Source organism: Populus euphratica, unplaced genomic scaffold (genome assembly GCF_000495115.2).
Source record: "Populus euphratica unplaced genomic scaffold, PopEup_1.0 scaffold101.1, whole genome shotgun sequence".
In the NCBI taxonomy this organism is placed as follows: Eukaryota; Viridiplantae; Streptophyta; class Magnoliopsida; order Malpighiales; family Salicaceae; genus Populus; species Populus euphratica.
Genome location: NW_011499894.1, coordinates 637670 through 662615, shown reverse-complemented (window position 1 = coordinate 662615; position 24946 = coordinate 637670). Strand labels below are relative to the sequence as shown.

Sequence of the window (24946 nt, the reverse complement as noted above, 5' to 3'; positions counted from 1 at the left end):
ATAACCAATTTGAGCTTGCCTCATTTTTGTTCAAACCTTTTATTAATATAAAAGGCTTCACAAGACCATTGTGAGTCTGTAGGTTCAATGAGACCTTGGGCCTGTAGCGGGGCACACTTATCTTGAGCTAGCATCTTGTGCTCAAGATTCATTCTTGAATGCTTGGCTTTCATGGGATTAATGTCTTCATTAAGCTTGAAAGGAAGCATAATAAAAAAACTATGGATTTTGCCATGATGGATAAGAACATTTAGCAAGAAATTCTTGATGAGAGTTTGAACATAAGTGTTATATAATTTGGGTTTTGATGGGGGTAATAATTTCTATAAGAGAGGGTTGGATTTCTTAGAGTGAAGGGATAATTGTATATGGGAGAAAATGAGCTCTATACTAAATACCACGAGAAAGGATTTAAAACTTGGATTTGAAACAAACATCAAGCCCAATAACTAAATCTTTTCCAGGTAAAAGAGAACCAAAGACATGGGTTTTGACTTAACATTAAGGCAAAATTTGTATAGTAATGGGCTTTTTAGTTTTGAATTGGGTGTAGAATACTTGATCATCTACAGCTCGGAGTATTCTTTATGTGGGAGCCAACAATGAAGTGGAAGAACTTTAGGTTTAAGAATGGTTATATGGGCTTTTGTGTCGAATAAGGCTATGGATTTGATAAGCTTACCATATGTGGAGGTAAGAATGGTAACATGGGCTAAAGGTATTGGATGTGAAGAGGTAATGGTAGGTTGAGCTTGGTAAAGTTCATAGATCTCATCATCAGAACTTTCATATGTAACAGCAGCTATGGTATCAAGAGTGATCTCATCCGTGAGAGAGAATAATGATTTAACTTTATTATTATCAAGATTGAACCTTTTATTTTGGGCCATAAAATCAATTAACTTTAATGACTAGGGCTTCTTTTATGGACAGGTCTTTGCAAAGTGACCTGTGTGCTTACAGATAAAACATTTGTTGGAGCTGGGAGTGAAGTCCTTAGGGTGTCTAGTGTGGCGGCGTTTTAAGAACTTCCATTTATTTTTGCAACCATTAAAAGAAGATTTGTGGATTTTCTTGAAATACTTCTTCTTTTTTATAGAACAATTGCAAACATCATTGTTTGCACATTTGTTCGGCAAATCTAGTCGTTTGAAAGCACAAAGCATAGTTTTATTAGGCTGTAATATCTTAGTGAAATATTTGTGTTGATCACACATTTTATTGAGTGCTTCCAACACCTGATGAAATATGGTGCCAAGAGATTGATTGTCAATAACTTCTTTTCTAGTTTTGAATAATCTAAAAGTTTTATTAGCCATATCTCTAGGAATAAATGTCAAAAAGGCATGCTTGAGGCTTGGATTATCGGAACTAAAGAGAATACGGTATTGTTGGTATATTTGTTTAAAATGTCTTTCAAAATTAGATCTCAGATAGGAACAACACTTCATTTTAAAGTATTCAAACTGTGCTATTTTTGTCATTTAAAGCTTCTCCAAGAAATTCACAATACCCCAAAGTTTTATAAAGAGACGTTATTTACAAATTGTTTTTGTTTGTAATTACCTAAGATATGGAATCAATCCTATAAAGTACTAGAAAACTGTGCAGATAATATTTATAATACATCCTTGAAAGTTGTGTTATCTTTGAACATATAGTTAATTCACTATAAATAAAATTTAAAAATTTTATTTTATTATTTTATTCATAAAATATTATCTAAAATAAAATAATTAGCTGTATTGGAAAAAATAGACATAGGTTAATAATAACAAGAATTGAATATTTAAATAAAATTAATATTTAAATATTTTTTTATATTAAAAAAATCACAAAATAGAAAGCAGATCCCATCCATGACAACCTCTAAACATGTCATAATCTGATTGCCTTCTGTGTCAAATCTTCTAATCACCTCACGGCACGTAATTATTCCCCATGCATACACCCACACTGAACCTCAGCCCTCACTCTCCTTCTTTCTCTCACAAAACCACCGTTAATCATTTCTCCAAGATCTCTAAAACACAAAATAACTAATCTCTCTCTCTCTCTCTCTCTGAAAAACCATGTCAACAGAGACAACGTCCACAACCGACCCGAGTCCAGACCCGGCTCCAACACCAAACCCGAATTCAAACTCCCTAATCCACCCACGACGGGAGCCATTCGAGCACGGACTCTTACCAATCCCCAAACTAATCTTCCCTGACACGACACAAATCCTAACACAACTCAAACAAAAACTCGCTCGTCACGACCGAGTCAATTCATCCTTACTCGCTGACTCTCTTCAGATCTCCGCCGACCACGCGAGGCTGATCCTCGACACGCTTGCTTCGGTCCTGAATTCCGAGTCCGACCCGCTCGTGAAAGCTCCGTCCGATGAGGTTGATTCAGTTGATGCCGATTTGCGTGATCTGATTTTGTTTCTATACATCCAGTCTTACAAGAAGTTGTTGCCGAGAACGCATAAAGATGCTGCTGCTGTTGCTGATGTTTGGCCGTCGACCTCAGCTTTCGATGGCTACTTATCGGCTCTATCGCCGCTTCAGGTATTTCTTTCTTCGTAATTAGAGGGATTAACTTGGCCAACTTTATAAATGCTTTTTTTATTTTTTATGGTGATGATGTTAATTGGGATTGTAAATGTTTTGTCTGTGATTAATTTGATGGAAATCTTTTATTTCATCGTTGATTAGGTTGATGATTATACAATGTGATAACATTTAGAAAAGAGTTAAATGCGTTTCATATCATAATGATCATCGTAATCAAGAAAATGTGCGTTCTTTTTCTTTGTTTTATGTTCTGGGTTATTTCAACGGGCTATGAATTCGATTATGATTCCATTTCTGGATTTTTCTGGGGGTTTTAAGATAATGATTTTGTTTTCTGAATTTCTGGTTTGGGAGATTGGATGATAGGTTTTGGCACATTATCTGGTGCACAGCTTCATTCTGTAGAACTATAGTTCTGGCTAGCTGATGCTCCTGGTATTCGCTTTTTATGGTGAGCTAACCAGAGTTTACACAGCGTTGGCACTAAACGCTTGTCTACAATCTTGGATTCATCAGCTTTTGCTAATGCCTTCAATGCTTAGAATGCTGCAAACAATACCAAGTTGACAGATGTTATAGGGATTCTGTTTTGTTTTGTCTTGTTTGTTGTGTTTGCATGTACATAATGTAGTTTAAAACTCATTTTAATGTTTTGTGGCTTGTTGTAATTGCTATTTTTGGAAATTTTGATTGTAATGTGTTCATGTTGATTTTTAGCTAGCGTTCCTTTGATTGCAGCTTGTGCGTAGCAACAGCCGCCGGTTTATGCCATCGCAGGCAGATGAAGAGGCTCATCAGTTGTCCTACCTACAAAAACACATGGCTAACATTCTCTCTCTTTTGGCAGAGTCCGTGGAAGGAGAAGGAGGAGAGTCTCTGGTTTGTCAATTCAGTTGTCTCTACATTTGGTTAGGTTAACACAGAAAAGTTTTCTTTTATGCACGCATGCTTTAGGAATTATGACTTTCTGCTCATGAGAGTATATTTCCAGAATAAATATGATTTTAAAAATGTTCTAAGGCTTTTAAATTGTGTAGTTTTATTGACGCATATTAATGGTTGGATCTTTTGGGACTACATAACTTATTTTCTGCTTGTCGGTTTCTTTTTCATCATGGTATTAATTTGCTAGTTTAACTACACTGTATTAGGTTTTATCCATGGAAGGATTTGAGCACCTTGGATTTCTGATTCAATTTGGTGACAAGGGATCTGAAGTAGTCACCTTAAGCCAAGCTGCTCCATTTTTTGCCAATTCTGATCCTGACATGCCCGCTGTTCCTGTACCTGCCACACAAGTCCTTGATTGGATTTCACAGAATATCGCATCTGCTTTGGAGCATATTACTGAAAGAATTTCAGCAAAAGAAAATGGACCAGCCAATTCATCTGATCCTGATGTTGCCATGGCTGATGCCTGTACAAGTTCAATCAAGACCTCGCCTAGTGCTAGGGGTTTATGTTTTATTGAGGGGATCTCTAAGTCATCATTTGTAAAGCAAGCATTGGATCTTAAAGGTTGTTCTTCGGTAAAGGTTAGCATTGAAATGAATATTCATCTATATGTGTCTGTGTTCCTTAAAAATAACTAGGTAGCATTATGTGAATTTATGATTTCCTTTTTTGAAATTATCACTTCTAATAGCGATTATTTAATGATATCTGGCAGATTTTTTTGCTTAGTTCAATATCATTCTGCTTGACTTAAGCGTGTTTTATTTTTTCCTCCTTGAAATGCATGGCGGGCTTAATCCTTAATTTTGTTAACATGTAAATCACATTTAAACTTATATCTGCTTGCAATGCGGATGGGATCCGACTTTAGAAATTTGGTTATGAACTTTGGTCATGGATATGCCTGGCTTTCTCTGACATTTATGTGTTGTCTGGACCAGTCTGCACCATGGCAATTTGTTATTATCTATCATGTGAGCTACCTCATGAAGAGAAAAGAGCCCTTGCCTTTTTTTGACCATTGTTTTGGTGAACATTTCTTTGCTTGCTTTGTCCATGCAGCATAGTTTAAAATTTTTATGCTTCAAGTTTGTATTGTTTTTTGGCCATTTTGACACTGTTGTGTGGTTGCAGGTTCTGAATTGTCATGATTCCATCCTTTACATCTTAGCACCTTTGAGATATGCTACCATTTATGGATGCTCTGATTCCACTATAGTTCTTGGAGCTGTTGGCAAGGTAGTAACAAATGTTTGGTTTTTGCTGAGTATTGACCAGTACCTAGTGTTTGGACCAGCTGGAAACCTTTCTTGAGTGGTAGTTTTTTTAGTTACCAAGTGCACCTCCTTTAACTTACGAGAAATTGAATGGTTTAAATTTTTATAATTTGATTTTTCACCACATTGCTGTCTACAAGTGTATATGCAAGTGCATATGGCATTATCATATATTACATAAGCATCTGTAGTGCACCTATTAATTCTTCCTGTGTGGACATACGACTTGATATTTGTGTGAAGAACATCTACTGAGGAATCTATGGTTGCCAACTTTCTGTATGGAGAGGGTACCTTTCCACATTCCTTCATCTGCTATATTTTTTCATAGTAGTTGTTACTTTTGCTGAGTGATTAGTCCTGCAGCGTGTGCTTTTTCTGTTGGAAACATATATGCTTTGTCATGAATTTCTGTTTTGCCCCCCCATAAATTGATGCCCCTTTCTCTGTCAGCCTACTAATGATTTTCCTGTTATTTAATCATCAACTCATGTGTTATGGGTTTTTCTGGATGAAAAATGACGCGTGCATGTCTTTTTGTTGTCTTTTACAGGCTGTGAGGATTGAACATTGTGAGCGAGTTCATGTTATTACAGCAGCAAAACGAGTCTGCATTGCCAATTGTCGTGAGTGTGTGTTCTTTCTTGGGGTAAATCAACGACCATTAATGGTTGGTGATAACCATAAGTTACAGGTGAGCTTGACTATTTTGTTCAGTAAACCGTTAGCTGTTGTGGCCATTATATTATTCTACATTATACAAGGACTTGCAGAGCAGAGATTTCTCATGGTGATGCAAGTGTCCACTTACCTTTCATGTATGGTTTTGAACATAAAGAAAACTTACTCATACTTGAACCTCAATTTATTTATTTTTTAACTAAGTTTTGGAGCTTTTTGCTGATATTTCATAGTATTAGTCATGGCTAGATGTGGGCCTGTGAAAGGCCACGCTGAGCTCTTTAACCTCACTCTCAAAAAACATGTATATCACAATGATGTGATTTGTTAATTAAGTTAAAAAATGAAACCTCTGTACCTTTGAATCCTGTAGGCAGTTCATTGGCTATAATTGAACATCCTTTCTCCCTTTCATTTTTGAAGTACTAATGAAGATTAACTTTAGCTTTCTGTTAAATTTTAATCAGGTGGCACCATACAATACATTTTATTCAAACTTGGAGGAGCACATGGCTGACGTAGGCATAGATGCAAATATCAACAGATGGGATGAAACTTTAGCCTTGGGAGTGGTTGATCCCCATGATTCATTGTCCCATTCTGCTGGTGTCTCTGATGTTCAAGCTGAATCAGCTGCACGACTGGACCCTGACCAATTCACCAATTTTCTGGTATGAATAATACTTTCCCGTGTTAATTTACTGAAATGTTCCATTTGTTAGTTTGTTTTAATTTCCTTGTTGATATCATTATTTATTTTCAGTTGAATTTTGCAGATTTAATTTGATCTTTTGCATGTATGTGAAGTTTCATGTCCAGATTATTTGAACTTATCATTTTGTGTTTTCTCTCCTTTTTCTTTCTTTATTGTCTCTTCCTCTTTGAGCACCCATCACATGGAACTTCATGGTTTTTTTTTTTCCCTTTTTTTGAGTTAATTTTACTTGCAAAAAAGTTCATGTGCTTTTTTTTCCCTTTTTTTGAGTTAATTTTACTTGCAAAAAAGTTCATGTGCTTTTTTTTCCCTGCTTGATTGACAGATTCCAAACTGGTTTGGAGGTGAATCCCCAGGGTCAACAAAAGATAACCCATTTCAATTACCCGAGGCTTATATAGCATCTCAGCAGAGAAATGTATGTGCACTAGCGTTCAAACTGATTACAACAGGATGATTTTTTTTTTTATTCTTCTGGAGAAACATTTATAATAAGATGATAGGAGAGCTATCTAATTGTATTTTGGCTGTGCTGCATATAGTGCATGAGACTGGATTCTGCCTTTGCTGTCTCTTTCCAATGTACAATAATTGCTAGGTTTTGGTGTTTGATTTAGTGTAATGCCTCCTTTTCCTTTCCAGCAAAAGAATCTGGGAGAGATAAAGCAATTATTGAGGGAAGTTCCTCTTGAAGAAAATCAGAAGCGGGAATTGTCAAGTGCACTCCACCTATTATTTAAAGACTGGCTATATGGTAGTAATCATCACTTTAATTCTTTTTATTTCTTCATTAATATTGTAAAATGCTAGAAATATGTATGTTTATGTGATTGAATGTAGATGTTTGATTCAACCATTATAAACCTTTGGAATCAAAATTTGATGTATAGGAAGAGACTCACACACACTATTGTTGGATGCATGGGTGTGCACAAGCATGTAAGCATCTTGTTTCCTGCATTTAACTTTATTTATGTACATGATTTGTACATATCTATGTTAAAAGTCTCTGTAATATCAATGCATGGATATTTTAATAATCTATGTATCTGTGCATATTGATACTGAATAAAAAAAATAAAATACACTAGTGCTTTATTTTTAGGATCCATGGTTATTGCTTGCATGGTTTATTTGTTTGAGGAAATATGTTTGCTGTGATCATGTATCCTCCTTTTGAATCATTTTTATTGGTTAAATTTCCCACTGATTACTTGAATTGCAATTCAGCTTGTTATAGCAATCTCAGCACTTCAAGTCATAATTGCCATTCATTGAATCTCTATAACATCTGTTTCAACCCAGTGTGTGTTGCCTGCCTGCAAATTTGCAGAGGATATTTACACATGCTGGGAACATATTGGTAGGACAATTTGTGGGGCTGTAGATAGGTAAATTCTTCCTGTTATAGGGAGTAAGTGGTAGATAGTAATACCCTTCCTCCATCAATTCTTCATTCTAGAATATGGATGAGTTTTATTAGGTCAGATTATGTTATTTAGAAGGTGGGCTATAAAGGCATGCATCAAGTATTTGATTTTACAAAAGACTCGCAGTTTTAGGAAAGAAGGTAGCGTTGGAGTGTTTTTTTTTTTTCAAAAAAAAAAAGAAAGCACATGCAATGAATGGCATATCTTGCTGTCTGAGGGAATATGATAAGATCCTAACGTGACAAATTGAAGTTAGAACTCTCTTGTCATGGAGAGCTTGGCGGGGAAGTGCTGTTCCGCAACCGTACAATACTTATCTATACCCGTGTCATCTATTATAAGAGTGTAAACCATATATCGATACCGTGTTAATGTTAACCGCTTGCAACTCTGCATTTGTTATTGTCTGTTATCTAATGTGAAACTGTGCATCCAGAACTCGTAATGCATATGCGTTATTGTTGATTTTATATAAGAAGCTCTAAAATATTAACTGAGTTGTCACTGGCCTTTCCTATGATGTTACAGCTTCAGGAAATATCAGACAACTTTACTGCCTACAAGGTGATTAATGATGGATGATTGTTTGGTGCAATCAAGGGTGTTTTCAGAAGGAAGCTTTCTGTTGTTCTTTCAGTCTTGATGATATATCAAATGGTAGTATATAGAGACAGCTGAGAATCAACCCTGTGTACTTTGATCCTTTGGAGTGGACATTTATCCGGTATCGTTGGAGCAGAGAATGCACTGTCTACTCTCAGTGTAATATTTTTTGAAAGGAAATTTTACTGTAATATTTGTTGATTTAGGTTCACAATCTTGTGAATTTTTCCGTTGCTCTCACCATCTAGATTCTCTTTATTTATTAAACTTTGAAGTTTCCTCTATTGCCCAGTTGGTTATAATATCGGATTAAAAAGTGGAACTTTCTGGAAAAAAAAGCGAAGAAAGAACATCTTCAAATCTGTTCTGGGTGAGCTAGAATACTGTGGAATGTTTTTCGTAATGCACAAATGTATAGTATTTTTTCTTAGGGATTTCGTGATAGTCTTCAGAGCATGCATTTCACTCTTCTCCTTCCATTTTAAACATCAAGTTATTAGCGATAACCTAGAGATTGATGACCTAGAGATTGTTTGGTATTATGATAACTTGTATATTTTTTCGCCGATCACATAAAAAACAAACTATTGTTGATCAGCCAAGCGTTGTAATTTTCATTCATGAATGGTAGATTGCAAATCCAGATGGAGTGCATGTTAAAAGGAGATTCATTGCTGATTCTGAATTTCTGATGTTCTAAAACCCAAGGCCGCAATGTTGCTGGCATGCTAAAAAATGAGCTCGATTAGGGTTTCATGTAGCTGACTATCGCTTTTAATTATAACATTCGATTTCAAAAAAAAAAAAAAAAGGGTATTTCCTAACTGTAAAAAATTACATGACCACCGACCTGAAATGGATGTCCATCAACTTGCCTCTCCTGTTCATCAGCATCTTCTGTTGCGGGAGCTTGAGGACCTACGATCATCTTGCAGTTTGCACATGCAAAACTTGGGATTATCACAACTCACAAGAAGTAGCTGGATGGGGCCATTTGAAACACTTTACTGCTTGCTCTGGGAACCGGGAAGAAGGTGATAAATAGATACGCACCTGATGAGGTCAAAAGAAAAACTTCAATGGATTTGTTGGGCTTTTCCATGGCTACTGATGGATTGGGTTGTTCATGCTGTGTCACTAATCTGCAAAACAGAGTTCCTTGTGTGTTCAGGAAACCCTCCTGTAGCTAAGTCAGTTTAGTGATGGAGTTTTTTGGTATAGAAAACTAGAAGTAAATATATGGCTTTTTATGCCATAAAGAGCTGGATCTCTTTTACCTGCATCTTTGGGTATAAAACTATTTCACCCTCTAACTTACTTGCTAAGAAGATGATCTCAGTCGGTTCGGCGGCGGATGACACTGCTAGTTTAGCTTGCCTTCATAATCATATATAACGGTCAGTTTTTGCTTTTTATACTAGTTATTCATGATGTAAGAAATCTCATGTCCTCTTGGCTGTAGCAAACAGTGTTTTGAATGGCCGTGAAATCAACTAGTAAACAGAGATAGCGTGAGAATATTTTATGAATGATGGAATGCTATGTATGTGTTGTTTCGTGCACCAAATCAATCTTAGTGAGGGAAAAAGGCTCCACAGTTGAAAATTTACAGACAGACCAAGGCGAAAATTGACTCTGCACACTCAGCCGTCCTAGCCATGCCCCAGCCGTCCTAGCCATGCCCAAATGGCTCGAAGTTTTTTTTTTTTTCCTTCCCCTTTCCTTTCAAGGTAATATCATCGCATATCCGAATTTGATAGCTAGACTTGAGAAATTGCTGAAAGAGCTCAACCACATAATCATGTAAGCTCTGCAAGGTGCTGGACAGTTCGTAGTATCGCTGAGATCTTGCCTTGAACTGTGATCAAACCGGCTTTGCCAGCTCTTGCAACTCGGTAGAACGTTCAGAATCTAATGTTCCTGCACAAAAAACCCCCTCGTTTCTCTTTGCCTTGCATACCCGATAAATTGCTTGAAAAAGAAGGGCTGGAATCAGGAATTTAACATGGTTTTGCTCATTAAAGTCCTATAAATGCCTTCTCAAACTGCTATTGAAAAGAAGTATATGAGAAGAGGATCTTTTTGGACCAGCTCCATGGATATAACTTAACACGTATGAATAATTATATATATATATATATATATATAAATCCAAATCAGGAAAATAAAAGATAAGTTCACTTTCTTATAAATTTGGCTTGAGATAGAACCAAAAAATAAAGAAAAAAAAAATGAAGGATCCAAATAAGAAAGATCAAAGATGAGTACCTTAATGTATCATTCGTTTTTAGAACGAAGAAGGAATGAATGGCTTTTGTTACTCAAGCTTAATTACTATTTGCAGTTCCACGAGGATGGATAAGTAGTTATTAATTGACTTGCAAATCAATCATATTAATGGAGTAATCAAATTTAATAGAAATATTTAATTTAAATAATATGTAATTACGATTTTCAAATAAAATAAATAAATATAATAAAAACAGAAGGGACATGTCTTCATATTCCTTCTATTTTAAAAAAGAATAATCACATAGACCCTCTTATAGTTTAGTCAATTTTTTACTTTGGATTGAAAAATTACTTTCTCTCAACTTTAATAATTTTATAAAATTTTACATCCTCCTATTTTGGCACAAAAAAGTCAACAAAAAACCTTATATTATTTACTATTTTACCATTACATTCAATTTAATAGCTAAAGTGCCCCTGTTGACTCCAAATAACGAAAATATCATAATATTTTGTTTATCCTAGAACAATCCAGGCCAAATCTCCCCCCCTATTTATAGAGACTTCAAATGGAGACAACCTTTTCCTTGACTTGAACAAAAAAAAAAAAGGGGACAAAAGGCTAGAAAAAAACATTGCTCACCTTCTGCCACACCTAAACCCTAGTCACCAAAACCACAAACCCAAAACCTAGCCACCGCACCACCTTTATAACCATCCTATCATATCTACATACCAGCCTCTATCCCTCTTAGAGCAACTCAATACTGAAATCCAATTACCCCTATTATCAAAATTGTTATTATTTTACCATTAATTATGATGTGCGTAAGCTGGCCCGAACACCCACGTTAATAAAAAAAAAAAAATGCCATCATTTTACCATTTCGTAAGCCATCATCTACACCCGAAAGCGACTGCCATCATTTCTCATCTTTTAAACCACAACCTACAAGGGAGAGCCACTATCACTCTTCCCCCCACAACGACAACATGCCTTAGCTTTCCCCCGTCGTCAGCCACGTACACTGGACCAAAGCCAAGCATAGTTGTAGACCCATGTCTATCACATTCCTAGCCATCAACAAACATGTATAAACTGACCTAAATAATTTTATAAAATGACCTAAATAAAAAAAGGATGAAATTTAAATTTTAAAAAATAAACTTGGAAGGATCAAATTAAAAAAAGAAGAAGTTGGGTAACCGAAAAAGAATTGCTTGAAGTTTTACCTGCTCGTTCAACTTAGTCCTTAATGGAAGAAAATCTAAGGGGCTTGATACTTGGTAAAGCTTCAAATTCAATTCCCAAATTTTAATTTCTCTAAGCTAATATAATTAAGATCTATTTTTCTAAATTAAACATCAACCAAGCAATGAGATATTTTTTTCAAAATCTTGTGATTAGGCATGCAAAACAATCCACGAAAAACCCAAACTCAAATTATTGTAATGTTAAAGGATAAATAAAAAAATTAATTGGTAAAAACATTAAGAAAAAACTGAAGTATAAAAGAAAAAAACCATTCTGAATTACTTTTGTAGTACATAGTGACCTCTCTTGGTGTACAATATTCCAAGAGAAGATTTAGATTTCTTGTAATGGTGAGATCCAGTGATAAGATCCACACGTACACTGAACATATCTCATAATTTCTCTAAAAACAATTTACTTTTGAGAAATTAATTTATTGATCTGTGATTTTCTAACAACATCTAATACTGTAATGCCTTCAATTGCGAATTCACTTCATTGTGACTTCTTGTTCTGTAATAGGAAAATTGTAAAACGAAAAGAACATTCGTGGAACAACAACGTCAAAGAATCAAATCTAATATAGTAAAAACAAAGACGAGTGAAATATAATATATGAAAACTTTAAAAAGTAGATTTCTGCATGCCCATTTAAAGCTTGAAAATTCATCATTGAACTTCAATGGATAAAATCCCAAATGAAGTGGCTTAATTTAAGTTGGATCTGTATTCAATAATAATAATAATAATAATAACCAAGACAATGTCTTATGATTAAAAATCGAGGTACCTTCTTGAATTTAAGTTTGATTTGCTGGCATGGCCCAGATGCAAAGGGTTGCTGCCACGTGGTATTACAATTTAATTAATCAGCCAGTCACGGGCCATTAATTTACTCAACCCATAACAATTTAATTAATTAGCCAGCTGCCTCCCTCGTTACTTGCCGGAGATTATCATCTAATCTCTTAATTATTATGGTGGGATCAACACTAATAATTTCTTGAAGAACACTTTAATTTTCTAACTTTATTATATAATCTTGTAACAGCATCTAATATTGCCCTCGAAAGCTAGGAAAATCTTCTTCGAGCTTAAAAAGACAAGATACAAAACATCACAGTGCACTTGGCTCGTCAATTTTCAGAAGATGGTTGTTTCAGGTTTTCATTGTTTACAGCTGATCAATCTTAGATCCACTCATAAAATTCCAACGATAAAACCAGTCAAATAATTCAGGACATAGCAGCTTGAGCATGAAAAGAGAACTCGACCAAGATGGCTCTGTCAAGTACATGTCACCACGGCAAGCGCTATGCACAATTGCTTCGGCACATTGTCTTGTTGATTCAATCGGTGGGAGAAACTTGGCTTGAAACTATATATAGATCACAATCAGTAGTGAACTTCCTAAAAATGGTGAATATTCTTGTTATTTACTTGGCTAATGGCCTACCTTTGACAGTGAATCAGGCACAGTCATTTCTGACTCGATCAATCCTGGAAGCACTATTGTTATACCAATATGGGAATCGCATTCAACTCTGAGTGTCTCATAAAAGCTTACCAAGGCTGCCTTGCTTGCCTGAAGTCATTGCAATTGATCCATCGTTAGTGATCGGAAATGAGAAACTGGTCATTAGAATTGCATAAACTAGCTAGGGATATGCATACATTGTAGAAGGTTGCCCTTGGAGTTGGTACCCAAGCTGCCACTGATGTAATCGCAACAATCTTCCCTCTGCTTTTCCTCAGGACTGGAATAGCAAAGCGAGCGCAATATGTTGCCCCCAAGAAATTGACATCTTGAGACAAGGATGGAAATTGAATGTTGTTATTTTTATGATAATAGTTTAAAAAAACTATCATTTGGACAGGCTTAGAACTAAAAATTAATGCATTCTTACTCCCAGACACTCTGTAAACTTAAACAAATTCCCTGGGGGAATTTCATCATAGAAAAAAAAATTCACAAGAAATTTTTCTTGCTTCCCTCGTTACCGTTTTCTCTGGAGAAGTCCCATTTGAATATTATATGATGTAGGGATCTGTTGGATTTTGGGTACAGAAATACCCTAAGGTTGTGTTAACATTGACTCCGAGTAATAAAATTTATTCATGCTAAAGTTACCAAGATTGGAGCGAAATCAGACAGCTTGTAATTTTCGAACAACTCAGCCCGCAAAATCCCGGCGTTACTAACCAAATGATCCACTGTTAAAGAAGAAAAAAGACCATGACATGTTACAGCTTAAAAGAATTATTAGGCATAATTGGCAGATAACAACGTCCGAGAAACCATTCCTTGCTTGGATACTTACGTTGACCGAAGTGGTTCACTGCCTCGTCTACAATTCGTTTGCAATGATCGACTTTTTTAAGCCTGTTTGGAATTGTGGTTGTTATTATTTTTCAAATAGTTTTTTATATCAAAATACATATTAACAATATTTTTTTATTTTTTAAAAATTATTTTTAACATCAGTATATCAAAATGATTTGAAAATATTAAAAACATATTAATTTAAAGTTAATAAAAAATTAAAAAAATTTTAAATTTTTTCAAAAACACTTTTAAAACACAAAAACAAATAGGCTCTAAGACAGTCTTCTCTTCTCGCAACAAGGGCTAATCCAGCTCCTCGTCTAGCATACTCGTATGCAAGACCCTTTGTTTTTTTCCACATACAATACAATAGAAATATTATCAATATATGATATAGCAGAGATGTTGCTCATCGAGGAAAAAGAAAAAAGAAAGTTCGAGTCATATTAAAATTTATCTTAGAAAATCATGAGCCCAGTGGGGGTGTTCTATTCAGTACACATGCGAATCTATCAAAAAGGGGAAAAAAATTGAGACTGGTACAGACCTCACCAATGCCAGAAGATGCTCCAGTGATGAGCACAACTTTTCCAGCCACATTTTCAGTGAACATAGATCTTTTTATGTAACTTAGCAACTTGAACACAAGGTATGGCGGTAAGATTACTAGGATTGAAATGATTATCATAAGAGGAAACACTATATTCAACAATTTGTGAATCGAGGTCATTGCCATGTTCCGTTGAAAATTGAAATGAGATAGGAAATCGAAGAGTTTTTATGCCTCTCTTGGGGAACTTGGAAACAATTAATTAGTTGAAGTTTTGGCTTATCTAGTTGGCTGAATGTGATTGCCGGCTAGCACGATCTGGCTTCGGAATCAAAACTCGATAAAAATACCAGCCTTGGCAGCCTCATATACACATTTAAATTTAGTACATGTGCGGTCGTAAATTTATTCATCTTTTTTTTTTAGTGACGTTGCTACCATTCATAATATATAATGTTCCATAAATATAATAAAAAGTATACGTGTGAATGATGCGGATAATATTTTTATTTAGATAAATACTAGATAAATAATTTATGCTATTATATATTAAGTTAAATTTTTCTTAACATGAGAACAAAAAAACTTAAACAATGATAGTATTTTTAAAAGAGCAAAAAAAAAAAATGGAACCCATATCATTGATTCAAATAAGTTTAATAAACTCAATTAATTTAATAATATGATTATAAAAAAAACAACAATAAAAAAATAACAATGACTAATAAAAAAAATAAATGCTTGTCAATATTACAAAAAATATACCTTCTAAATATTCTTAAAAGATTTTGATGATTTTATTTGATAATAAAAAAAATTAAATGAGAATAAGATAATCTCATAAAAATAAAAATAAAAGAAACTCGTAGCTTAATTACTAGCAAAGCAAAGGTTGAAGGATTATTTGAAAAAAATCATTTTTAAAAAAAATAAAAAAATATAACCCAAGTCAACAAACTAAATTCATGAGATTAGAATAAGCCCGCATAAAAAAATTGAATAAAACAATAGAGGTAAATTTTTAAGCAAACTAAATGATAAAATATAGGATTGAAAAAAAAATCAATTTTAAAAAATATTAAAAAAAACTCAAGTCAACCCGGATTAACTCGATTAACCCACAACCTGAAATATGAAATCGGTGTAACCCAACTTAAAGAAAAGCAAAAAAAATAAAAATATAGGCCCAATAATCTAATACCGAGGGACAAAATTTAAAAACAAATTTAAAAGACTAAATTTAAACCAAGTTAATTTTCAAAACTTGTGATCTGAGTTAAATGACCGAGTTGCCTCAAAGAAGAAAAACATTAAAAAATTATGAAGCAAAATTTCTATTCATCAAAAATTTAAAAACAAAAAAAATATCAATCAAAACAATGAGAGTCATATTTGGTATAAAAATGAAATGAAAAAATAATAATGAGGGACTAAATAAATCAAGAAAAAGATAAAAGAAAATAAAAATAAAAAATAAAGATCAAATTAGATATAAAAAAATAAAATAAAATATCAAAGGATAAAATTAAAAAAAAAATCAACTTAAAAAGATATTAAAAGCAAAATAAATAGCATTAAAAAAATAAATACCAAATTTAATATAAATATAAATAGATATGACATGTTTGATTTTTTGAAAGTGTTGGTATGAAATCTCAGATGAAAAAAAAAATAAAAAGAAAATAAATCCACTAAAACTGGTAAAACTTAATATTATTGTCGGTAAAAAATAACCCTTCCTTCAAAAATATAATAAAACTCAACAAATAATATGCTAGATGCAAGATAGATTATGTACACTCCCAAATTTATAACTTTATATACAATAATTGGCTGAACCTGCTATTGTATAATTTATTTATTTATTTTGAGAAATATAATGTCTTGAGCTGCTTGCATAAATGGATGAATCATATTTTAAAAATTCTCTTGAGATGATATTTTTGAAAACAATATACTCAATTGATCATTTTTAAAGAACGTATATGGACCAATTAACAAAAAAAATTAAATATAAAACCTCAAATAATTTTGTATTATTAATAACAATCAGAACTTAGCAAGAAGAATGTAAAAGGCCATTGATTTTTCTTTTGACTGTTCGTTCTCTTAGTTTGTGGGTTCCAAATATATAGTAAATTTCTTATAATTTTTATATAAGGAAAAGAGGTGCTGGAAATTGAGTTCAATTTAATAATTTATAACACTTTAATTGTGGAGTGATATCCAACAAGACCATCTTGCCGTTTCAGGCTTGCAATATAGCTATCGTTTTAAATTTTGATTCGATTTTTGGCCCCCGCTGAAGCACTAAATGTTCAGGCCGGGATCTATATACAAATACACAAATTAAAATTTTAAGAGTTATTTTCCTTGGTTTTTCAGTTCGGTATAAAGCTTTTTTTTTTTGTCTTTCGTTTTATGCACACAAACATTTTTTTTTCTAGTTGGCTAATTTTTTTTAACGCTAGCTGTTATATAAAATTTCAATTAGTATATATATATATATAGAAACATTCAATTGTTCATCTAACACAACAGAAAACAAAGGAAAACTCATTATTAATATTCAATTAAATTACAAGCACTCACACGTACATAAGTAGAGGTAAAATCTTCTCTTCATACTTCAGTAGATAAAGACCGAAAAACATAAAAATAACTTGGCTTTCTTAGATATTTAGCCCACAGATAAGCTCGTAGTGATTAAAATAGAAGCTTGGGATAATAATTTGATGTTTCGTGGTTCATCTTGGAAAATAATACCAGCTGCTTACATTCGTCTTTCCTTTTGTGCTCCATTAACCATAAAATTCCAGCACAAAAGCAAATCCAATGCTTCTGGACATAACGATTTGACGATAAACAAAGCGTTCCACCAAGATGGCTCAGTCAAGTATCTGTCGCCACGGCAGGTGCTCTTCACAATTGCCTGTGCACATTGATTTGCCGACTCATTTGGTGGACAAAACTTGAGAGAATACTACACAGAAGTCATGGCTAAACAATGTTAATTATTGGTAGCAGCTACATTTGACAACTATAATGTGAAGCTTAGACTTCAAAAATTAGTTAATTTATTGGATTGTTTACCTTGGCTAGTGAAGAAGGTGAGGTCATTTCTGTATCGATCAACCCAGGCATCACGATTGTTATACCAATATGGGAACCGATCTCAACCCTCAAGGTGTCATAAAAGCTTATTAAAGCCGCCTTACTTGCCTGAAGTCGCCAAGGATAAACACTAAAAATCAGAAAAGCAAATAAAGAGATGGGAAATTGATCAAGGAAAGCAAGTACTACTAATTGGGATTTTACATACATTGTAGACGCTTAATTTTGGTGTTCGTGACCAAGGAGCTACCGATGATATCACAACAATTTTCCCTTTGCTTCTCTTTAGATGTGGAATGGCAAAACGCGAGCAAAATGCTGAGCCCCAGAAATTTACATCCTATCAGAGCAGAAGGAGAGTGCGTTGTTATATTGTTAATTTATTATTAAATATTTTTATTGATAATATAATGTTTTGATAGAAATCCAGTTTTCCAAGGGTGATGGCATGTTGATGATGATGCATACCATAATATGAGTCAAATCAGAGACTTCAGTGCAATCTTCGAAATACTCAGCTTGAGAAATCCCAGCGTTATTAACCAAATGATCAACTGCAGTGCAGAACCCAGAAGCCATGAGCGATATCAAAACTAACAAAATTAATTATCGTCTTCGCCAACAAATTAATGTCTAATGCCTTGTTTTGATGCCAAGACACAAAGTAAATTTCTAGAACGGGATAGTCATACCAGAGATACTTAGATGTAACAAAACAAGCATTCCTTGTACCAATTAGTGCTAGATATATTTAATTTTCATAACTAAAGAAAAAAACCATATTACTTTGTTTTTTTTTTATATATATAAATGACTCTATCTATAGTTATGTAATTAGGTTTTTTTTTTAAGATATTCAATCTCCAAGTAAAGTAGACTTCTCTACATGTATTTCCATCAATTTTCTAATAAAATCTTACAAAAAAAAAAAAAGTAATATAACCTACACGTACATATTTTAATGTCAAAAATGCTCCTTACTCCGAACAAGATATATATATATTTCAAGTTAGTCTTTGCATGTATAATTGTACCTATCCTATCATTAATATTTAATTAGATCTTTACTAAGTCCTTTCCTCGTTATTCTGAACAAAATATATGTTTTTCTAATTATGCGTGGCATATAAAATTAATTTATAAAACCACAAGTTTACCCTTCTAATATCTTAAGAGTAGAAAATATTTACGCAAATCGTTTTTGTTATTGTATATTTAGTTAATACATTTTTATCTTACCATTTTTTTTTTGACAGTTTTTAGATATCATAAAGCATTTGCTGGAAATTAACTGGAACTTTAATATGTCATCTAAAGTATTTGCAAGTGATATATGCACGTAGTCGACTTACGGTGGCCAAAGTGGTTCAACGTCTCATCAATGATTCGTTTGCAGTCTTCAACCTTAGAAACGTCCGCACGGACATGAAAAACATTTGGCGAACCCAGATTACGGGCTTTATCAGCTACTGCTCTAAGACGGTCTTCTCTTCTTGCAACAAGGGCCAATCTAGCTCCTCTTACAGCATATTCGTAAGCAAGATCCTTAATTTGAGGCCATAGACAAAAACAATAACACCATTATTAATACCATATATATATATATATGTATATGTATGTATGTATGTATGTATGTATATCAAGTAGAGGCAAAAAAGGAAAAAAACCCTCAAACTCTAAATGCGTTGGGATTGATACAGACCTCACCAATGCCGGAAGATGCTCCAGTGATGAGAACAACTTTTCCGGCCACATTTTCACTGAATATGGATCTTTTAATGTAGCTCAGCAACTTGAACACAAGATAAGGTGGTAGAATTATCAGGAGTAAAATGAGCATTGCAAGAGGAAACACAATATTCAACGCTCTGTGCATCAGGATCATGGCTGTCAGGCTATGAGTGCTTTGTTTACGCAAGAGAGAGGAGGGGGAATCTCATTATATGTAGTTATTACTGCCCAACTAACATACACATCACAGTCTTTCAACGATCAATAAACTAACAAACAAGAATCACAGCCTTTCAACGATCAATAAATATCAGTCCTTTTAAGTTACCCAAAAATGGGCGACAAAAATTGCAAGTATATCAAAATGGGGGTCGTTGTCGTTCCAAAACAATATGGGAACTGCTGGCTTCGACGAATAATTAAGAGAGAGCAAAACCCGATGATTGAGAGTGGAATATAAATCCAAAAACGATAGTTTAATGATCACGTAAAATACTAACTGGATAACATAAATCGAATTCGTCTTCATGACATTACACACTTTAATAGGTTTAATGACAGCGAAGGTTAAATTAATTGATATCGTTTTAGATAAAGGTATCATTTTAATTCTTTTTTTTTTTAATTTTAATTTTTGAAAATAAAAGGATAAGCGTCATTTTACAATACTTCATAAAATAAAAAGATATTATTATTGCACCTTTTAAATTCTTGAATGATAAATGGAACATAATGAATTAATTATAGAATTGGAGGATATTTAAGAATATGATAGTGATTGCTTTTTAAAATATTTTTTTTATTGGAAATATATTAAAATAATTTTTTATTTTAAAAAAATTATTTTTAATATTAGTATATTAAAATAATATGAAAATATTAAAAAAAATTAATTTAAAACAAATAAAAATATTTTAATTTTTTAAAAATATTTTTAAAATGTAAAACAAACAAACCTCAACCTCAAAAGCATCATTTATTAGTTTTGTTTTCGAGGACAAAATTAGTTTTTCATTGTAAAGTTCTCAAAAGACATTCATTCTTCTTACTTTTGTATTTATTTATTTATTTTAGTCACTTTTCTTTAATCCCACACTCCCCTAAATTCATTTATAAATTGGTGCAATAAAAGTTATGTAAATAAAATGAATGAGAAAAACATTGTCAACAGTGCATCCACATTGTATGTTTTGTGAGGGGATCCATATTGTATGTTGCACAATGGATTCCCCCTAACTTTTATATTTTCATGTAATAATAATTTTTTTAAAACAAATCTAAAGAAAAAACTACAAAAGAATGGTGTAAATGAGTAAAGTGTAGAGTGATAAGTTAATATTTCAAGTATAAAAAATAAAAAATAATATTTTTTTAAAAGAAAGTAAAAAAAACTAAAAAAAAAAAGATGAGACAAAAAAAATGGTTATAAATATACCATGATAAATATATCAAATGTAAAGAAAATAAAAATAAAAAAATCTAAATAATTGTTTCTTTTGTAGAAAAAACTAAAAATTATGTGTCATGACCCAGCTTTTTCAATGCTAAAATTAGAATGAATTTTATTTTTAATAAGTTGTTAAATTCTCAGTACTTTTTACAATATCATTTCACAAATTATAAATATATTTCATTCACCAGCAAAATATAAATCACATAAGATACTGTAGTTAATTTTCCATGCAAAAGTATACATATGCATTCTCGCATGCTTACAAATCTATAATTATTATATATATTTTTTGATTTTTAAAATTAATAATTATATATATTTTCAGTAATCTGAGAAGATTTAAATTAATAATTATTAAAAAATAAATCTAAAATCTGAATAATTAACCAATTGAACTACCCTAAAGTTTATATATAGTTATTTTCCGTCGTGGGTTGCTGGCAACGACCTTCTACTGCCCAGCTAACATAAACATCACAGTCTTTTCAACGATCAATAAACTAACAAACTTACATCACAGTCTTTCAACGATCAATAAATATCAGTCCTTTTAAGTTACCCAAAAATGTGCATAAAAAATTACAAGTACATCAAGCTGTGGGTCGTCGTCGTTCCAAAACAATATGGGAACCGGTGGCTTCAATAAATAAGCTCTGGAAAGTTGGGAGAGCAAAACCCGACGATCGAGAGTGGAATATTAATCCAAAGTAGAAACAAAAGATAGTTTAATGATCACGTAAAATACTAAGTGGGTAAAATAAATCGAATTCGTCTTCATGACATTACACACTTTAATAGGTTTAATGACAGTAAAGGTTAAATTAATTGATATCGTTTTGGATAAAGGTATCATTGAGATATTAATTTAATTCTTTTTTTTTTTAATTCTAATTTTTGAAAATAAGGGCATAAGGGTCATTTTATTATGTATCATAAAATGAAAAGTTGTTACTGCTCAAAACAAATTGACCGTTGTGAAATTACAGAATTAGCCCCTAAAGCAACATTTATTGGTTTTGCTTTCAAGGATAAATTTGGTTTTTCATCCTAGAGTTCTCAACAAGCATCCATATTTCCCGCTTTTATTTATTTATTTTTTTCTTTTAATCTCACCACAAATTAGCCAAAATTAACTTATAATCTGGTACAACAAGAGCTACATAAATAAAAAGGATCTACAATGCATTACGCACAATAAAATCCCCGTACCTTTTAGATTTACTACTACTAATAAGTTTAAAAAATATATAAAGTAAAAATTACACAAAAATAATGTAAATAATTTAAGTGTAGAGTGATAAATATTTCAAGTATAAAAAAATAATTTAAAAAAATAAAAAAAAACAAAAACAAAAAGATGAGAACAAAAAAATAGTTATAAATTTGTAATCAAGTGTAAAGTGATAAATATGTTAAATATAAAGAAAATACAAGGAAAAAATCTTTAAAAAAAACAAAAATTATGGATAAAACAATTAAAAAATCTATTATTTCTATATGGAAACATTATTTTCTTAGCTAAATTTCAAATTAAATTGAGTATGAAGGCATCAACCATAGAACAATATATATATATATATAAACTGTGAAAACTTAGTAAAAATAAAATGAAAGAAATTATGAAACTCAATTTTCAAATAACTCAATATAAAAAAATAAAATAAAAAATTATTTTAAAAAATAAAAGTTAAACCTAACAAAACTAAAAATCTAATAGGTGCATGGATTTTTGAGGTTCAATAACATGATTTATTGTTCAAAAACATTTTTTTAACCATATGGTAAAAAAATAAATGACCAAAATCAAGCTTCATTAAAAAAAAAAAGTACAATGCCAAACTAATAAATCGAGACAAATCAAGTTACCTTGCTAAATTTGTAAACCTGGTTATTAACTTCATAAAGTTTAATAACTTGATTTTTTAAAAATTATTTTTTATTTAACTAAATATTAAAAAATAAATGGTGCTAAGATGCTAAAATATTTTTCTAATCCCAATCCATTTTACAAAATATTTTAGATCACAATTGAAGTTTTTAAAATTTTTTAATTTAACATATTCATTAAGATTTATAGTTAACAAATAACATCAAATTTGAAAGTAAAAAAAATAAAGGGTTAAAATGAAGAGGAAATTAAATTTAAAACTATCTTAAAAAATATATAAATCTATAGAATAGGTACAAATCTAAAACAATAAGAAATTGAAGGAGGATTAAATTGAGAAGAAAAAAAATCTAATTTTAGAACTTAATTAAAATAAAAAAAATAAGAATTAGAAGAGGAAGGAAGAAATCAAAAAAAAAACTTGAAAAGCTTCCATGCAATAAATCTAAGCTCAAGAAGAATGAGGAGGTTATATTTATGTGTTTTTCATTTTAAAAATACCTAAAATAATAAATCTGAGCTCGAAAAGAATTTTTTATTTTCAAATGGATTTTGGGTTTTAGGATGGTTTGTTGACTTTTTGGTGGCCATAAATTAGTTTAACAATTTAATAGCTAAAGTGCCCCTGTTGACTCCAAATAACGAAAATATCATAATATTTTGTTTATCCTAGAACAATCCAGGCCAAATCTCTCTCTCTCTCTCTCTCAATTGCAAGTCTTAGTCAACTGCTCTTATTTACAGAGACTTGAAATGGAGACAACCTTTTCCTTGTCTTGAACAAAAAAAGGGGACAAGAGGCTAGAAAAAAACATTGCTCACCTTCTTCCACACCTAAACCCTAGCCACCAAAACCACAAACCCAAAACCTAGCCACCGCACCAACTCTATAACCATCCTACCATATCTACATACCAGCCTCTTTCCCTCTCCAAGCAACTCAATACTGAAACCCAGTTACCCCTACTATCAAAATTGCCATCATTTTACCATTTCGTAAGCCATCATCTACACCCGAAAGCGACTGCCATCATTTCTCATCTTTTAAACCACAACCTACAAGGGAGAGCCACTATCACTCTTCCCCCCACAACGACAACATGCCTTAGCTTTCCCCCCTCGTCAGCCACGTACACTGGACCAAAGCCAAGCATAGTTGTAGACCCACGTCTATCACATTCCCAGCCATCAACAAACATGTATAAACTGACCTAAATAATTTTATAAAATGACCTAAATAAAAAAAGGACGAAATTTAAATTTAAAAAAATAAACTTGGAAGGATCAAATTAAAAAAAGAAGAAGTTGGGTAACCGAAAAAGAATTGCTTGAAGTTTTACCTGCTCGTTCAACTTAGTCCTTAATGGAAGAAAATCTAAGGGGCTTGATACTTGGTAAAGCTTCAAATTCAATTCCCAAATTTTAATTTCTCTAAGCTAATATAATTAAGATCTATTTTTCTAAATTAAACATCAACCAAGCAATGAGATATTTTTTTCAAAATCTTGTGATTAGGCATGCAAAACAATCCACGAAAAACCCAAACTCAAATTATTGTAATGTTAAAGGATAAATAAAAAAATTAATTGGTAAAAACATTAAGAAAAAACTGAAGTATAAAAGAAAAAAAACCATTCTGAATTACTTTTGTAGTACATAGTGACCTCTCTTGGTGTACAATATTCCAAGAGAAGATTTAGATTTCTTGTAATGGTGAGATCCAGTGATAAGATCCACACGTACACTGAACATATCTCATAATTTCTCTAAAAACAATTTACTTTTGAGAAATTAATTTATTGATCTGTGATTTTCTAACAACATCTAATACTGTAATGCCTTCAATTGCGAATTCACTTCATTGTGACTTCTTGTTCTGTAATAGGAAAATTGTAAAACGAAAAGAACATTCGTGGAACAACAACGTCAAAGAATCAAATCTAATATAGTAAAAACAAAGACGAGTGAAATATAATATATGAAAACTTTAAAAAGTAGATTTCTGCATGCCCATTTAAAGCTTGAAAATTCATCATTGAACTTCAATGGATAAAATCCCAAATGAAGTGGCTTAATTTAAGTTGGATTAATGCCTTCAATTGCGATTTCACTTCATTGTGACTTCTTGTTCTGTAATAGGAAAATTGTAAAACGAAAAGAACATTCGTGGAAC

General features: G+C 32.2%; 3 protein-coding genes and 1 long non-coding RNA gene across 5 annotated transcripts; 1 reads left to right on the top strand and 3 right to left on the bottom strand.

The window, feature by feature from the left end:
• The first annotated feature begins 1965 nt into the window (after positions 1 to 1965).
• Positions 1966 to 8447, top strand: LOC105131794 (TBCC domain-containing protein 1). Of its 2 annotated transcripts, none has more exons than XM_011034947.1 (9): positions 1966 to 2558; positions 3303 to 3443; positions 3716 to 4099; positions 4653 to 4757; positions 5349 to 5489; positions 5944 to 6147; positions 6517 to 6609; positions 6834 to 6945; positions 7497 to 7749. In XM_011034947.1, exons 1-9 carry the CDS (start codon positions 2073 to 2075, stop codon positions 7556 to 7558), a joined length of 1728 nt encoding a protein of 575 aa, XP_011033249.1. In that variant the 5' UTR covers positions 1966 to 2072; the 3' UTR covers positions 7559 to 7749. The 2 variants fall into 2 exon arrangements, with proteins under 2 accessions (XP_011033249.1, XP_011033250.1); XM_011034948.1 differs by lacking the exon at positions 7497 to 7749 and adding an exon at positions 8150 to 8447 and having other exon boundaries at positions 1967 to 2558.
• Positions 8448 to 8871: 424 nt separating this feature from the next.
• Positions 8872 to 9826, bottom strand: LOC105131795 (uncharacterized). The gene is made up of 2 exons (XR_843504.1): positions 9543 to 9826; positions 8872 to 9366 (listed from the first exon to the last, which is right to left on the bottom strand). It is a non-coding gene; the product is annotated as an uncharacterized LOC105131795 (long non-coding RNA).
• Positions 9827 to 12885: 3059 nt separating this feature from the next.
• On the bottom strand, positions 12886 to 14773 carry LOC105131870 (11-beta-hydroxysteroid dehydrogenase-like 6). The gene is made up of 5 exons (XM_011035049.1): positions 14585 to 14773; positions 14317 to 14380; positions 13386 to 13468; positions 13168 to 13296; positions 12886 to 13089 (listed from the first exon to the last, which is right to left on the bottom strand). Exons 1-5 carry the CDS (start codon positions 14771 to 14773, stop codon positions 12886 to 12888), a joined length of 669 nt encoding a protein of 222 aa, XP_011033351.1.
• A 2413-nt stretch (positions 14774 to 17186) lies between these two features.
• On the bottom strand, positions 17187 to 19642 carry LOC105131793 (11-beta-hydroxysteroid dehydrogenase-like 4A). The gene is made up of 6 exons (XM_011034946.1): positions 19404 to 19642; positions 19054 to 19246; positions 18170 to 18255; positions 17910 to 18041; positions 17681 to 17809; positions 17187 to 17570 (listed from the first exon to the last, which is right to left on the bottom strand). Exons 1-6 carry the CDS (start codon positions 19584 to 19586, stop codon positions 17361 to 17363), a joined length of 933 nt encoding a protein of 310 aa, XP_011033248.1. The 5' UTR covers positions 19587 to 19642; the 3' UTR covers positions 17187 to 17360.
• Between the last annotated feature and the right edge of the window lie 5304 nt (positions 19643 to 24946).